Source organism: Vulpes lagopus, chromosome 8 (genome assembly GCF_018345385.1).
Source record: "Vulpes lagopus strain Blue_001 chromosome 8, ASM1834538v1, whole genome shotgun sequence".
NCBI lineage: Eukaryota > Metazoa > Chordata > Mammalia > Carnivora > Canidae > Vulpes > Vulpes lagopus.
Window position 1 is genome coordinate 87014766 of NC_054831.1, and position 15710 is coordinate 87030475.

At 44.2% G+C, this 15710-nt stretch overlaps 2 protein-coding genes across 11 annotated transcripts in view; both read left to right on the forward strand.

Annotated features, from left to right (window-relative positions):
• The window catches only part of LOC121496848, a 235849-nt gene extending 232679 nt beyond the window's left edge, over positions 1-3170 (forward strand). For both annotated transcript variants that reach the window (XR_005989355.1, XR_005989356.1), the window contains one exon: positions 2139-3170. The gene's annotated coding sequence lies outside the window, so the exon portion shown is untranslated. The remainder of the gene's footprint in view (positions 1-2138) is intronic.
• Positions 3171-12224: 9054 nt separating this feature from the next.
• Positions 12225-15710, forward strand: part of ARHGAP26 (Rho GTPase activating protein 26) — a 423002-nt gene continuing 419516 nt past the window's right edge. For 5 of the 9 annotated variants that reach the window (XR_005989292.1, XR_005989291.1, XR_005989293.1 and 2 more), the window contains exon 1: positions 12226-13322. Coding sequence is in view for 6 of the 9 variants with exons in the window: in XM_041765128.1 (XP_041621062.1) it covers positions 13169-13322 (154 nt within the window). In the remaining 3 variants the exon portion in view is untranslated. Of the gene's footprint in view, positions 13323-15710 lie in introns of all 9 variants that reach the window. The other 4 variants (XM_041765130.1, XM_041765131.1, XM_041765135.1 and 1 more) reach the window with 3 other exon arrangements.

A 15710-nucleotide genomic window follows, 5' to 3' on the forward strand; every position in this document is an offset into this window, starting at 1 on the left:
GAAGATCTTGTCCTCTTGCCATCACCCGGACTCCTTTGTGAGTTCCTCGAAGATGTGGACATGTCCTGATCATCTTGACTCCCCAGAGCCTCACTAGCACCTGAAACCTAGTTGAATTTCACAGGTGTTTGTTGAAGGTCTTTGTTTCCTCTTATGTGGAACATATGTTTTAGCTTTGGTAGCTTTCATGGTATGAAAAGGTATACCCTAAGATACTGAAACCAGAGGGGATTGTTGTTCAAGACTGGGATAAAGGGTTACTGGCAGAAACTTGGAGGTAATCTTATTTACATTTTTGCTCAAAAGACTGACTCTAGGGCAGCCCCGGTGGCCCAGTGGTTTAGCGCTGCCTTCAGCCTGGGGTGTGACCCTGAAGACCCGGAATCAAGTCCCACCTTAGGCTCCCTGCATGGAGCCTGCTCATCCCTCTGCCTCTCTCTCTCTCTCTCTCTCTCTCTCTCTGTCATGAATAAATAAATAAAAATCTAAAAAAAAAAAAAAAAAAGACTGACTCTAGGCACCAAAAGCAATTGCTTAATGACCCTAAAATATATGCTGGTCTGATACCATGGGATCAGAAAAGTGACTAATAAGAAGCAACAGGTGTTGGTGAGGATGTGGAGAAAAAGGAACCCTCATGCACTGTTGTGGGAATATAAACTGGTGCAGCCACTGTGGAAAACAGCATGAAGTTTCCTCACAAAATTAAAAATAGAACTACTGTTTAATCCAGTAATTCCACTACTGAGTATTTACCTAAACAATATATAAAACACTAATTCAAAAGATTTCATGTGCTATGTTTATTGCAGCATTATTTATAGTAGCCAAATTATGGAAGCAACCCAAATGTCTGTCCATAGATGAATGGATAAAGAAGATATGATATACATATATCACATGTATATATTCAGATTATGGGGGAGTCATACTGAAGACTCAGCTGACAGAGTTTGGCAGTAATTGGAGGTAGCTTAGTAGAGGGAGGAAAATCATGCTTGTAGGGTTTTTGACCTGAGCACCTGTGGAGTTGGATTTGTCATTGGGAGGAGCAGATTTGAGAAAATACAGACTTCAGTCCCAGTCCCTTTCTAAGTTTGAGTTGCTTATTAGGTATACAGGTCGAGTGTTGAGCAGCCAAGCTGTGTGTGCCTGTCTGGAGTTCAGAGGAGAGGTTAAAACAGGGTAGGTATTCGATGTTTGTTAGCATGCAGATGGTCCTTGTGGCCCTGAGGCAGGTGGAGTAATCTAGGAAGTGTGTGTGAGTAGAGATTTTACAACTAACCTGGGAAAGTCCAGTGTTCAGAGGATGGGAGAATAAGGAGGAGTGAGCCAAGGAAACTGAGGAAGAGGGACCTGTGAGAAGGGCAACCCAAGGGCAATGAGTGGGAGGTAACCCAGAGGCCAAGTGAAGAAAGATTATTGTGCCTGAAATGACAAACAACCTAGCAAATGCTGCTGTACCCTAGTCTCTGGGAACTGTATTTCTCTTTGTGTGTGTATGTGTGTGTATGTGTGTGTGTATGTGTGTAACTCCTTTGGCCTGGAGTTACCCAGGTATTACACACTCCCTGTGTTCCCTTCCCTAGAAATTCTGAGCCATTGTGGTCCAGAACTTCAGTACTAGATCTATGTGGTCACAATTTTACTAGTTTTCTTTTCCTCTTGTGGCAGCCACAAGATCAGTTCCCCTTCCTTTCTATGCTTCTAAGGAAAGCCTGAAGCTTTTGCCAGGGCTGCCCATTCATAAAGTCATTCATTCATTCATTCATTCGTTCACTCACCAGACAGTTACTGGGTTTTTACAATGTGCAGGTGCTGTTCTAGGCACAGAGGAGAGAGCCATGACCAACCATGGTCCCAGCTCTGTCCTTGCCAACAGGGAGCTTACATTCTAGTGGAGTGGGGAGGAGGTAGGGAGAAGGGAGAGGTAATGTGTGTGGGGGATGGTCATTAAACAAACAAGTAACTTAAAATTGTTATGTATGCACTGACGAAAACAATCAAGGGTCTGAGATACAGAGCAACAGTGGAGACTAAGAGAGTGGGCTGTTTTCAATTGGGAGGGCCAGAAAGCTTCTGGAAGATGAGATCCGACTATCTCCAAAGTAACCAGCAAAATCTTTTTCTTTTTTTAGAGTCCTGAAGTGAACCTGTGTTCCTAGTTCCTAGAAACCCCTAAGGCTCTTGGTTTCCTTCTGGTTTAGTGGAACAATGGAGAAAACCTATAACCAGTTCTAGCTTCAAGCACCATTCCCATTCTGGTTTACACTGTAACTCTGAAAAATCAGTTTTTTCACAGTTTCATCTCATATCCACCAGAAGAGACAAAAGATCATAAAAATGGAATTTATTTGAGTTCATCTTCCAACAACGTGGCCAGTTACTGCTTTATTTAGCTTTATTTACTTAGTTACTGCTTTACTTGTTTTTGAACACTTAATACAGTGCAGACATTGGTCTATGTAAGTGTTTTATGTGCATGCTACCATTTAAGTTTTATAACAGCCCTGTGAGGTAGGTGCCATTGTCATTCTCATTTTATACTTAAAATGCCTGAGACTTAGAGAGATTAACTGTGGTCATACAGCCAGCAAGCAGCAGAGCTGTGGTTAAAACTCATGTCTGTTTAATGCTTGAGATGTTGCTTTTGGCATTATTTTATAAAAGATGAAGGGTGCCTGGCTGGCTTGGTAGGGGGAGCGTGCGATTCTTGATCTCCAGTTCATGAGTTCAAGCCCCACGTTGTGCATAGAGACTACTTAAATAAATACAGGTAAAAAAAGATGATATGAGAGCATTCTTAACTATGTCTTTTAACTACTGCATGCTTTATCTTTTTTTTTTTTAAGATTTTATTTATTCATGAGAGACACAGAGATCAGGCAGAAGGAGAAGCATGTTCCTGCAGGGAGCCCTATGTGGACTTGATCCCAGGACTCCAGGATCATGCCCTGGACCGAAGACTGGCGCTCAGCTGCTGAGCCACCCAGGCATCCCTGCATCCTTCATCTTCACCAAATTATTCTTAGCTAAGAAATTTAAATACAGGGGCAGCCTGAGTGACTCAGCGGGTTAGCACTGTCTTCAGCCCAGGGCGTGATCCTGGAGACCGGGATCGAGTCCCATGTCGGGCTCCCTGCATGGAGCCTGCTTCTCCCTCTGCCTGTTTCTCCCTCTGCCTGTGTCTTTGCCTCTTTCTCTGTGTCTCATGAATGAATAAAAAGTATTAAAAAAAAAAAGAAAAAAAAGAAATTTAAATACAGATTCACAGGGGTAGGGCTTCTCATAGTTGAATGATCTTTGGGGTGTTTCAGTGACCTGTTAGTCAAATTCCATGCTAAAAAAGAAACAAAAAACCCCCTCCATCCTAAAATAAAAGTGAGATTACTTTGTGATTTCAGTTTTAAAACAAGCATTTATTGTCTTTCAGGAAGGCTATAAATAGAAATTCAAGGAAATATTTCAACTAATAAAGATAAAAATATTTTTTGTTAAAACATCAAATATTTGACTTTCATTTCTTAGCTCACTTTATTTTTTTTAAGATTTAAAAAAAAGATTTTATTTATTTATTCATGAGAGACCCAGAAAGAGAAGTAGAGACAAAGGCAGATGGAGAAGTAAGCTCCCTGCGGGGAGCCTGATGTGGGGCTCCATCCCAGGACCCCAGGATCATGCCCTGAGCCAAAAGCAGATGCTCAACCACTGAGCCACTGAGCCACTAAAACTCCCTTAGCTCACTTTAAAAACTATAATTTCAAGATGTTTTTAGCAAGCATGGTACATTCTGAGGTTTTTAAAAGTTCATATAATAGTAATACAAGTTATAATTTATTGAGCATTTACTACACCTGCCAAGTACTAGGTATATTACTTCACTGGTTCCTAACTATAACTCTCTGTGATAATTCCTTATTGTCAGTCTTCTAAAGATGAAGGCGTTGAAACTCAGATAGTTAAGTAACTTGCTCGAGATTCAAAGTCATTGCATCAAATCCGGTATTTGAACCTATGGATGGAAACTGATGCTTTTTTCATCATACAACTTTATTTTTTATTCTGCCTTCAGAAGGGTTCTTTCCTTATTAGATTATTTTCATTCTTTAAATAAGTGACTTTGAGGAAGTATCTTTCTTCCCTGGTATTCAGTTTCCTTGGGTTTAAGACAATGTGATTGAATTGGAGATTTTCCATAATCTCTGTTAGATCTAAAACTACATGGTTCTGTGAGTCCATGAATAGCCCAGTTCAAAGGTAGTTGGTTGGTGTTCCGTGGGACTCCTCCTCATTTGTTCTCTTTGGGAAACAGTAGAAAATTGAATCTTTTAAATCAATTTAGTACGTATATCTACTATTTTTTATACTCATGAATATATTACCTGATCATTTTTAGTTGCAAAATGTTTCCTCACTGTCATTTATAATACTCATCACTAACAATAGGCTAAAGAAATAGATTTGAATTGCATTTCCTTTCTTTCATTTGGTTAGTCCGGGGTCAGCAAGCTATGGCTTGTGGGCCAAATCTAGCCTACTACTTGTTTTTGTATGGCTTATTAACTAAGATTGGGTATTATATTTTTAAATGGCTGGAAAAGAAAATTAAAAGAATAGTTTGTGACACCTGAAAATTACATGAAATTGAGATTTCAGGGTCCATAAAGCTTTTTGGAACACAGCCACCATATTCATTCATTTATGTATTGTCTATGGCTGGTTTCCTGGCACAACATCAGGGTTGAAGAAGTGCAACAGAGCCTGAATGGTCCAGAAAGCCTGGAAACCCTTTCTAGAAAAAGTCTGCTGATCTTCGGGTTAGTGTTGAAATAATAAAGCAAGGAGGCCAACTGAGGTTGTTCTAATGCCTTGATAGCCTAGTAAGCAAACCAAAATCTAAGCAGGACTCAATGCTCTTGAATTCGAGAAAAATGAAACTGAAGAATGACCAATCACAAACAGCCACCCAGGCTTTCCCACATTAGCAACCACTTAAGCTATAACCAAATAATGGCTTTGTTTCCAAGTCTTCTCTATAAAAACTTTGCCCTTAGCTTCTTTCAGTGCAGCACTCCCAATCATTCTGTTTGGTGCTGCTTATTTGGATTGAAGTTTGCTCAGATAAACTCTCAAAAAGCTTAATGTACCTCAGTTTATCTTTTAACATCTGGGACACTATACTGATTGCCCACTGCTCCTAGGCATTCTACAGGTCACAGGAACATAGTATCGAACAAGACGCACAAGTTCCCTGAGCTCAAGGAGCCATGTCTAAACTCAAATAAAAAACAAACAGGGAGCCTGGCCAGCTGAGTTAGTGGAGTATGCCACTCTTGATCTTGGGGTCGTGAGTTTGAGCCCTACATTGGGTGTAGAGATTACTTTAAAAAAAAAAAAAAACAAGAAACAAAGTTGGAGGGACACAGGACTTCCAAAGTTAAATTATGCCAAAGGATTTTTTAAATACAGCTACTACCTTCGCTTATCATCATTTACTTTAAGAAAAAGAGTATGTATGTTAATACAAAAAAATTAGTGTATTAATACCAAATTTGTAGGAAGAACATAATCTCAAAAAGCACTGCCTCAAATGGAATGCATGTTATGGAAAACTCATTGCATCCTCACTGTTTTTCTCATTTCCTGATGGATCAGAGAAAACTTCTTCCTGGGCTGGCAAAGGTCATCAGATCAGCTTTGGGAGCACAGGGCTTGGTTGGCATTGTCACTTTGCAGGCAAAACAAACTTAGGAAATATCTAGTTTTTAAATTGGAAAATGTTAGTGTTTTAGTGGTGCAACTCTTCAGCTTGAGAGTATTACAGCCACTAATTTTAGAAGTCAAATTTTTCTGCAGACAGTGCCGGGTAATACAAATGTAGTTACGGGAAATTCCAGACATGAACTAGAAAGGGAAGTGGAAGTAAATAAAATAAATCTGCCAACTTCTACTCTTGTAGATCCCGCAGATATTATATCCTCTTTGCCCTGCATTTAGATGCAAGATAACCCATTTTAGTACTGATGTTTCATATTGGCTGCTCCTTAGAAGGAAGTGATGGCAAGAATAATTTCTCTACGGAAATACTGCCCTCCGCTACCCCACAAATGCCACCTTCCATAGGCACCCACTAAAAACCACAGCATCGCTTCAAAACTAGAGTCATCTAAGGAGCATGGATCCCCAGAGGAGAAAACTTACCCATTAATAAGGATTTGAGGTTGGATAGTGATCATTTTCCAGTTACTTTAGAAAGTTTTTAATTCCCAATGACAGACTTTCTATTTTGCAACAACTGAAATAGCAACCAAAAGACCAGCAATGACCCCTTTCTCTTCTGTGTCCCTATTCTTGGTGTCTATGATATTGTTCATTTCCTAAGTGCATCTTATAGAGCATGGGGGACAAAGTGGGAGAAAACAGGATTCTGTGCTCAAGGGAAAATGAGAAATACAGGTTTACAACAATCTCATCCTGTGAGAAAAAAAATCCTTTTTTTTTTTTACTGCAGGACATCTCAGGACCTCTAACATGCTAATGTGCATTTCAAGCTTATACAAATGTACATGAAGGATCTGGAGGCAAGAAAGAGAGCAAGGTGCACAGGACTGCTTGTGTGTGGAGTATAGGTTACTTTACTGAAGTAAGCTAATTTACTTGGTCATTTTAGCAGCAACAATTAGGATAAATAGACCAGTTATTTTCACTGACCCAGATCATCCTGGGTTTGTAATTGAAATGGTCTTTGACAGGTTTCTGGTTTCAGCTCAGTTTTGAAAAAAACTTATTTTGATTGATGGATTATCATTTTTCTTAAATATCTTCATTTAGTATACATTCCTGTAAATGTAGATATTATCTTTAAATGTTTAGGAAACCATCCTTAAAACTAATGATTTTCCATTTTGGAAACTCCCTAAAAACCATGTATTAATGTGGATGACCAGAATTCAAGAGGAGGTGAAACAATAGGTTTTGTGATTAGATCATCATATCATTTAGGGTTGTATCTGGCTTTGAGTAACAGAAAACTCCATTAATAGGGCCTACATAGCTTGTTTTTTCCCCTTCATGTGATGAGTAGTTGGTAGGTGGGCATTCTAGGGCTGGGTGTTGTGGCTCACAGATATCACCAAGGCACCTGGCATGTGGTATTCATCCTCTTGGTTGCAAGATGAATGCTGCTCCTTGATGCATTACATCCATATTCTAGATGAAAAGAATAGGGAGGGAAGGTGGGCAAAAAGTGTGTGTCAGCTGTCCCCTTATCAAAAAAACAAAATCTTAAAAAAAAAAAAAAAAAATCTTGGGCAGCCCCGGTGGCTCAGCGGTTTATCGCCGCTTTCAGCCCCGGGGTGTGATCCACCCAATAGATTTCTAGTTATAGCTTAATGGCCAGAAAAATGCCACATGGCCAGCAGTAGCTGTATAGAAATCTGAGGAACTGAATTCTTTTTTTTTTTTAATTTTTTAAATTTTTATTTATGATAGTCACACAGAGAGAGAGAGAGAGAGTGAGAGAGGCAGAGACACAGGCAGAGGGAGAAGCAGGCTCCATGCACTGGGAGCCCGACATGGGATTCTATCCCGGGTCTCCAGGATTGCACCCTGGGCCAAAGGTGGGCGCCCAACCGCTGTGCCCCCCAGGGATCCCGGAACTGAATTCTTTAGCTGCGCACTTGGGGGTTCTATTAGTAACATAGCCTAAGACTGGAATTAGGCTAGTCTGGGGTTAGAATCTCAGCTCTAAAAAAAAAAAAAAAAAGGGATCCCTGAGTGGCGCAGCGGTTTGGCGCCTGCCTTTGGCCCAGGGCGCGATCCTGGAGACCCGGGATCAAGTACCGCGTCGGGCTCCCGGTGCATGGATCCTGCTTCTCCCTCTGCCTGTGTCTCTGCCTCTCTCTCTCTCTCTCTCTCTCTCTCTCTCTCTCTGTGTGACTATCATAAATAAAAATTAAAAAAAAAAAAAAAAAAGAATCTCAGCTCTGCTGTTCAGTGATTATGACTTTAGGTTTGTCATTTTCAGTTTCCTCACTATAAAATGGAGATAAGATGATAATGGGGTTCTGAAGACATTAATTGAACTATTTTTTGTAAAGTGTTTAGGAGAGTATCTGGTATGCAGTAAATGATATATGTAGGTACTTTCTCAACAAATGAGTAAGGAAAGGACATTACATTAAAAAGTAGCAGGGATGAAAAATGTGGATAACATATAAAACAGACCTGTATACTACAAGTAATATGAATTTCATTAATTTCTTGAGCCAAGGAATGTTAATGAAGTGCTGCCACCTCCCCCACAGGACCACAAACCATTGGATTTGGAGGGGTAGATTACTCTTTCTTCTTTCAAGGAAAATGAGGATTTCATGTCTTTCAGTCAGTTGCTTTTACACTAATGGTAGGGCGTTGGATTTATTTATTTATTATTTATTTATTTATTATTATTATTATTTTAGGGCATTGGATTTAAAGCCAAAACATATTAGAGGCTTGTATAGTTACTGATATATTGGGGGCATACCAGCAAATAGTCCTGGGGAAAAACATACATTTCAGGGTGAGATACCTCCTCTTTCATTCATGGGTTATCTTTTTTTTTTTTTTAAATAAAATTTATTTATTCATGAGAGACACAGAGAGAGAGAGAGGCAGAGACATAGGCAGAAGGATAAGCAGACTCCTCACAGAGACCCCAATGTGGGACTTGATCCCAGGACTCTGGGATCATGACCAAGCTGAAGGCAGATGCTCAACCACTGAGCCACCCCGGCATCCCCATTCATGGGTGATCTTATTCCAATTTTAGGCTTGGCTATTATTATTAATTTTTTAGATATATAAAAATCTCTTTCTTATAGATATCGTATAGGCAGATAGTTATTTAAGACAGATAGATTTGAATTCTTAGCTTAATTCTACTGCTAACCTTAGGTATCTTACTTTTCTAATCCTTAGTTACTTTATCCATAAAATAGGGATGGTAACAGTACCTATTTCCCAAATTTTAGTAAAGGCTGGAAATGTAATAAAGAACTTAGCACAGATCCTACTACAGAGATAAAGCTCAATAAATATCATTACTATCACTACCATCATTATTACTTCTTAAAAGCAACTTTATTGAGCTGTAACTTAGACACAATAAGATGCACCCATAAATTTTGACTAATGTTGACACCTGTGTAACCATCACCACGATTGTGATATAGAATATATTTACAACATCATCCCCAAATTGTCATTTTAAAAATGGAAAACAGATGCCTTATCCAGTAATAATACAAAGGCGAAGTCACTGTGTAAAGCATCATATGGTATTGACTATAAAAAAGAAAGAGTATGTGCTAACTAGAATTACAAAACCATGGAAATATAGCAGAAGGAGCATTCATTTTGAGGGCGTTGGAGAACTAACTGGTCAAACATACTGCTTATTATTGCTTCTGCCTATTTAGCATTAATTCCCTCTTTTCCTGTCAACAGGAGTTTGTCCTTTGGGGGAAACAACTCTTCCCCAGTGTTTGATGTTTTAGGAGCAGGGCTATTTAACCTCTGGCTTCAGTCTTGTAATTTCTGCTGTAATTCTTGGGGAGAAAACACCTCTGTTACTGCTAATATTGCTGGATATAAGTTTGGAGGAGCAGAGAGCACCATAGAGGAAGGTCAGCTTGTGGGGCGGAGAGAGAAATCTGGTGCTCACATCATCATCCAAGTCTCCTGAGGCTACATCTATTTCTGGTCCTTAGTTACATGAGGGCCTAAGAACCTTCATCATGGACCAGCCCTGTTCTTCAGTTTGTGTTCAGTAACCATGCTCACCTCTGCGTATGTGGGTCAGAGATAGCATTATGAGAAATGAGAATGCTTTCCAGTTTTCTACAAATGGAAGGTCATTGTGTGGCAGATGTAAAATTAACTGGACAACTGAAGTAAGAGATAATACGGACTTACAATGTATATTGTGTTACTGAAAGTAGAACTATTTAGATTTAGTGTTTGACTAATTTGAAGGAATTGAGACATATTCCAAGGAAATTGGGTCAAATTATTTGTCCTAAACTATTTCTCTATTTTGTTTGAAAGTGATTTTTGTTTTATCTGCATTCATAGCTATGTTGTCACATGAGTTGCTGTTTCTTCCTTATTAAACTTGAGTCCCTCCTGTTGGCATTGTGCACCTCTTAAGTACCTGTTGCTGTTCTAAGAGCTGGGGCTGTAGCAGCAGACAGCACAAAACCTCTACCTCATGGAGTTTATTTTCGAGGACGTGAGAGATAACTGCACCTTCCATGTGCCAGTTTCTGTCCTTGATACTACTGCATTCTGATTCTCTTTTTCTGATAGTATTGCCTGAAGTGTGGGAAGTGTTTATGGAAATTCTGGGTTAAATTAATAAGAAATGAAATGTTATCCACACATATTTGTAAATGGGCATATATGTATGTGTCACACACACTTCTTAGCTAAGTAACCTGGCTTAAGTTCCAATTATGGGCCTCAATTTCTCATTTGAAAAGTGGGTATTATCATGGTACCAATATTACCTGGTGGGGATTAAATGCACGTAAATAATTTAGCTCTACTTTATGTCTGGCACAGATGATAGCCAATGTTATTATTAATACATTTATTTTACTTTATACACAATTGCCCCAATATTCTGCAATGGAAGAATATGAATCATTGTGCACCCCCCCCCCCCGTTTGTTTCATTCATTTAACACTGATTATCATGTGCTAGGCCCACTGTTTTTTTTACAGTTTTTTCCAGACATGGCTGCAACAGTATCTCCCGTTCTTGTCACTTCCCCACCTAGAGGTACAGTCTAATTCCCCTCTCTTTGCATCTGCGTGGGATTGTGACTTATTAGCTAGAAATTTGTGACTTCTAAGGTTAGGCCATAAAAGGTGGTGCAACTTTTGCCTTGTGAGATGGGGCATTCACAGTAGAGTCCTGAAGCTGCCATGCAAGGAGGAAGCCCAAAGTAGGGCACACAGCAGAGAAGCCTTGGGCCCACCCAAGAAGAGGGAGATGCTCAGCTAACCACCCCTGCTCCAGCACCTGTCACTGTCTGACTGGAACACAGGAGAGACTCCTAAGCTGGAACTACCGAGTTAAGCTCTTCCACAGAGACCAGGAGAGAATATAAAAAGATTGTTGTTTTAGACTATTAAGTTTTGGTGTGATTTGTTATGTGTCAATAGAGAACCTACCTTTTAAGTGCTCAAGATATGGTATTAAGCAGATCTTTCTCATTCTTGGCAACTGAGGAGCAACTATTTTCAGGATTTTAATTATCTGTCCCACAGCTGTTTGGGCCTGCTCTCAAGTCTAAATTTGTAGATACAGCAGCAAACAGATCATACTCACTCATTCATTTATGTATTCAATAAACCAGGCAATTGATTTCTCAACGTAGATGCCTCTTCTGGCCCCAGAGTTGGCAACCTTTTCCCCATGTTTTTAAGCACCCAGGCCTTCTCCTGTCTCACCAGGCAGCCCTAATGCTCTTCTCCTGTCTCTCCCATCCACTAGCAGCAATTAAGTCCATTCTGTGCTATTCATCTTAGTATCGGTAGCATCTAGTTTAATGCCTGCACATAGCAGATCTATTAAAAAAAAAAAAAAACAAACCAAAAAAAAAAAAAAAAACAAACAACCCCCCCCGCCCCCAAAAAAAAAAAAAACCCTTAACTGAAAGGCTCCTAGCTCCTAGACACACAAAAATTTATTCAGGGACAGTCCCTATGCTCTAGGAGTTCCCAATTTAGCACTAGACACTGTGGGATCCAGCCTGACCAGTGCAGTTAAGTGAGCTGCCTGAATGAATTCCAGTAGTGGAACAGAGGGAGGACAGGGCAGCGCACTGGGGGTGGGAGGTGGGGAAAGATTTAATTGAGTCCACATTTGTCAGTCACCGGAGCACGAATGGCACATGTAGCACATGGTAAGCTCTCAGTATCTGTTACCAAATGCAAGCCACTGGCCTAGGTAGCAGGAATGCAGCAGCGCACCAGAAAACTGCAGCGGTCTGTGCCCTCGTGAAGCTCACAGGGTATCAAAGGACGACAGGCAGGAGGTAATTATGTAAAATTGTGCTAGATGCCCAACAGGAAAACAACAGGCAGCTGAAATTCTCGTAAGGATGTTAGAGCCTTTGGCCGGGGGGCAGCCGTGGGCGGGTTTTGAGCAGGAGTGGCCATGAGGGGGCGGGAAGATTGCGGGCAAGAAGAACTGGTAATTTAAAAACACAAACATTTTCTGCTTGACTGGAATACGGAGCGGATGAAAAGGGTGGACATGGTGGTTCGCTGCGCTCGAGGTTCTCCCGGGCTAGGGAGCTGCATTTCGAGTGAAAGCTCGATTGCCCAGCCCTGCAGGGCGGGTTCAGGGGGGACTGCAGCCCCGTTTCATGCTAGGCACATTGAGGGTCCTCCGCTTCCCAGACCTGCAGAAGCAGCACCTTGGGTTCGGATCCCGGCCGCAGCAGGTCCGCAAGATCGGGAGTGGGAAGCGTCGGCGCATCGCAGCGATCACCCCTTCCGCACCGGGTCTGCAACACCGCGCGGGCGGGAGGGGGCGGAGCCTGTGTTGCGGCCCTAGGCGGTGGCGTGGGCCCGCCCCCCCGGCCCAGGCCCCGCCCCCGCCCCCCGCTGATTGGGTCAAGGCCGCGGAAGGGCCGGGTGTCCCCGGGAGGCAGGGGGGTCGGGCTGAGGCGGGCGTGCTGATTGGCCCGCCTGGGATTAGGTCATCGCTAGCAGGTTCGAGCGGCCCGGACGCCGGCGGGGCGGCCGAGGCTGCTGTGAGAGGGCGCTCGAGGCTGCTGGCGAGCGATCGGGCGAAGGAGGCGGGGAGGCGGCCGCCGCGCTCGCCCGCCTGCTCGCTCGCTTCCCGGCGCCGCTGCGGGTCGGTCGCCGCGCTTCCTGCCCGCCAGCCTCTCCGTGGCGCGCCGCCGGAGCAGCCGCCCCTCGGCCGGGACCCCGCTCGGGTCGGCAGTCGTGCGCGCCGGCGGACACCGCGCGGAGGGCGAGGCGGGGCCACACCTGTGGAGCCGGCGGGCGTCGGGGGTCCCGGCCGGGGTCCCGCCGCGTGCGTGCTCGGGGCTGCGGGCCTCCCGGGCGCTGGGGCAGGCGCGCCCCCCGGCTGGGCGACGCGGGCGCGATGGGGCTCCCCGCGCTGGAATTCAGCGACTGCTGCCTCGACAGCCCGCACTTCCGAGAGACGCTCAAGTCGCACGAAGCGGAGCTGGACAAGACCAACAAATTCATCAAGGAGCTCATCAAGGACGGGAAGTCGCTCATCAGCGCGCTCAAGAGTGAGTGTCCCGAGCCTGACGCGACCCTGAGGGGACGGGACCCTGAGGCGGGAGGGCCGTCGGGCGGCCGGGTCCCGGGCGACGGCCGTGGACGCTGCCGGCGGGCGCGCCGGGGCCGGGCGGGGGCGAGCGAGCAGAGCAGCAGTCGACGAGGCAGGCGCCCCCGAGCCCCCCGTCGGCGTTCGGGGCTGGCGGGCGGCGGCCGAGGGCGGGCGGCGCTCCGGGGCCCCGCGGCTGGGTGTGCGCGGCACACAGGTGTCCCGGGAGTGCGACGCCGGTGCCTGGCGCGCCGCGCACCCCGTTGGGAAGCCCCCTCGCGCCCGCCGCTCCGGCTCCCTCGGGGGAACGCTTGCTCACCCCGGGGTACCCGGCCGGGGAAGCGGCACGTGCCCCGCCAGGGGGGCGCCTCCTCCCCTCCGCGGAGGGCGGCTGGGGACCGCCCCGCTCTGTGCGCGCCGGGCTGCCCGGGCCGCCGGGTTCTCCGAAAGGCGCCGGCGCTGCCAGGAAAGGGCTGGGCGCCGCGGCTGGGGAGCTCGCGCTTCTGGGGAGCGTTCGCAGCCAGTGACCCCGGGCGGGGAACGCGTGCAGGTTCTGATTCTTGTGTTCAGCAGAAGGTGACAGGGGTGGGAGGACAGCATCAGAGTGTTCCTTTACTCTAAGCTGTGGGCGGGGGTTTAAAAATAGAACGAACATATCCTGACTCTCTCCCGCTCCCTCGCTCTCTCTCTCTCTCTCTCTCCTTTTTTTTTTTTTTTTTTTTAAGCCTCTCCCTTTATCCTTGAAAACTCAAAGGTTTTGAGGGAATGTCCTCCGGCCTCACTCGGAGAGCTGAAGTTAAAACTCGTCCTTAAGGATTCCGGAGCCCTTTGTAAAACCCATTTTTTACTTATTTCCTCTTGGTAGGGGAGAAATGAGATTTGCATTCTGTGTATGATTTTTCCCTTGACCTTTGCAGAGCCAGAGAGTTTCTCCCGGCCAAACGAAAGTGTTCTAGGGATGGGCTCCTTGGATCGTGAGGTCGATCCTGGTGCTTTTTCAATCTCCCCCCTTTAAAAATAGCTCCGTCCATCTTTTGGTTTTTTGAGTCAGGAATGACATGAAGGAAGATAGTGGAACTGTCTTTGACTTTACTTTCCCGTCTGTGGGATGGATTTCTTAATAGGTGCTACCTTTCAGCTAGGCCAGGTTGCATTGGCTGAGTGGAGTGCTGTCTCTGAAAATTGTTCCCAGGCCTCTTGAAAGGGGATTTCTGGAAGTCAATTGCCTGAGATGTCATTTTGTGATCCTGTTGCTTCTAAAAATGTAGGGGGAGATAACGGAACCCCGGGACAGCAATTGCCAATCTTTTGGAGTGAAATAAACATAAAATTGTGGTGTGATGAGGTTCCTCAGAGGCAGGGTCTCTGATGATCTGAAGCCTACCAATAACTCTTCCTTTCCCACTGACCATCTTTGTTCAGGAAACACTCCACCCCTGGTTTGGAGAAAGTTAGGAGCCCACTCATAGACTGGGCCCACGAGTTTTGATTCAGTCTCATTCTGGCTTTAATTGGCCTTCTGCTTTATTCAGCAGACATATGGAGTGCCTGCTGTGTGTAGGTACTGCTGCCCTGGGTCCTGATGATGTAGCAGTGATTATTGTGTTGCCCCTTTGGCAACAGAGACTGACTCCTTGCCGGTGAATTATCTCATGTTATTCATTTTACACACAGGCTTGATGAAGTCACTAGTCCAGAGCCACACAGCTCCAGCAGTGGGACCTAATCTTGCACCCCTGCATGGTCTGAGCCAGAGTCGGAGTTCCTGCTAACACAGAGCTCTTAATCCTCTCTCATCCTGCTTACCCAGAGTGGACCCCCTGGACCAAGCCTGCTAGAATTTGGAACTGCATTTGTATATCTGTCTTGAGTATGAGTAGGGTACATTTGTGTGACTGGGAATTTATTTGCCTGCTACTATTTTTTTTTTTTTTTTGGATAGGCCTAAGAATTCCTTGGGTGGGGGGAAATAATGCAGTGATAGGGCTTAAGAATTATTTAAGTTGTCTAATGGAATGGAGCAGCCCTGTAACTTGAGGGAAAGATTAGTAAGGAACTAAATGTTCTAATCTGTTTATATCTAGTTGTATGTATTAACAATACTCTGACAGCTACTATTACCTGAGTAGATCATGTGTGACCTCTTCTGTGGAAAGAGTGGAGTTGATCACTCTCTCCCAGATTTCAGGCATTCCATTATCATTAGGTGCTTGCTACAGTGTGTATTACTGTCTTAGTATTTGTGTATTATTTTTCTTCTTTTTGTCCTTTTCATTACTGAAAATGTAAAGCCAGTGTTTTTAAAACTAATTACACGAAATAAATACATAATTATGTAAAATACCCTGGT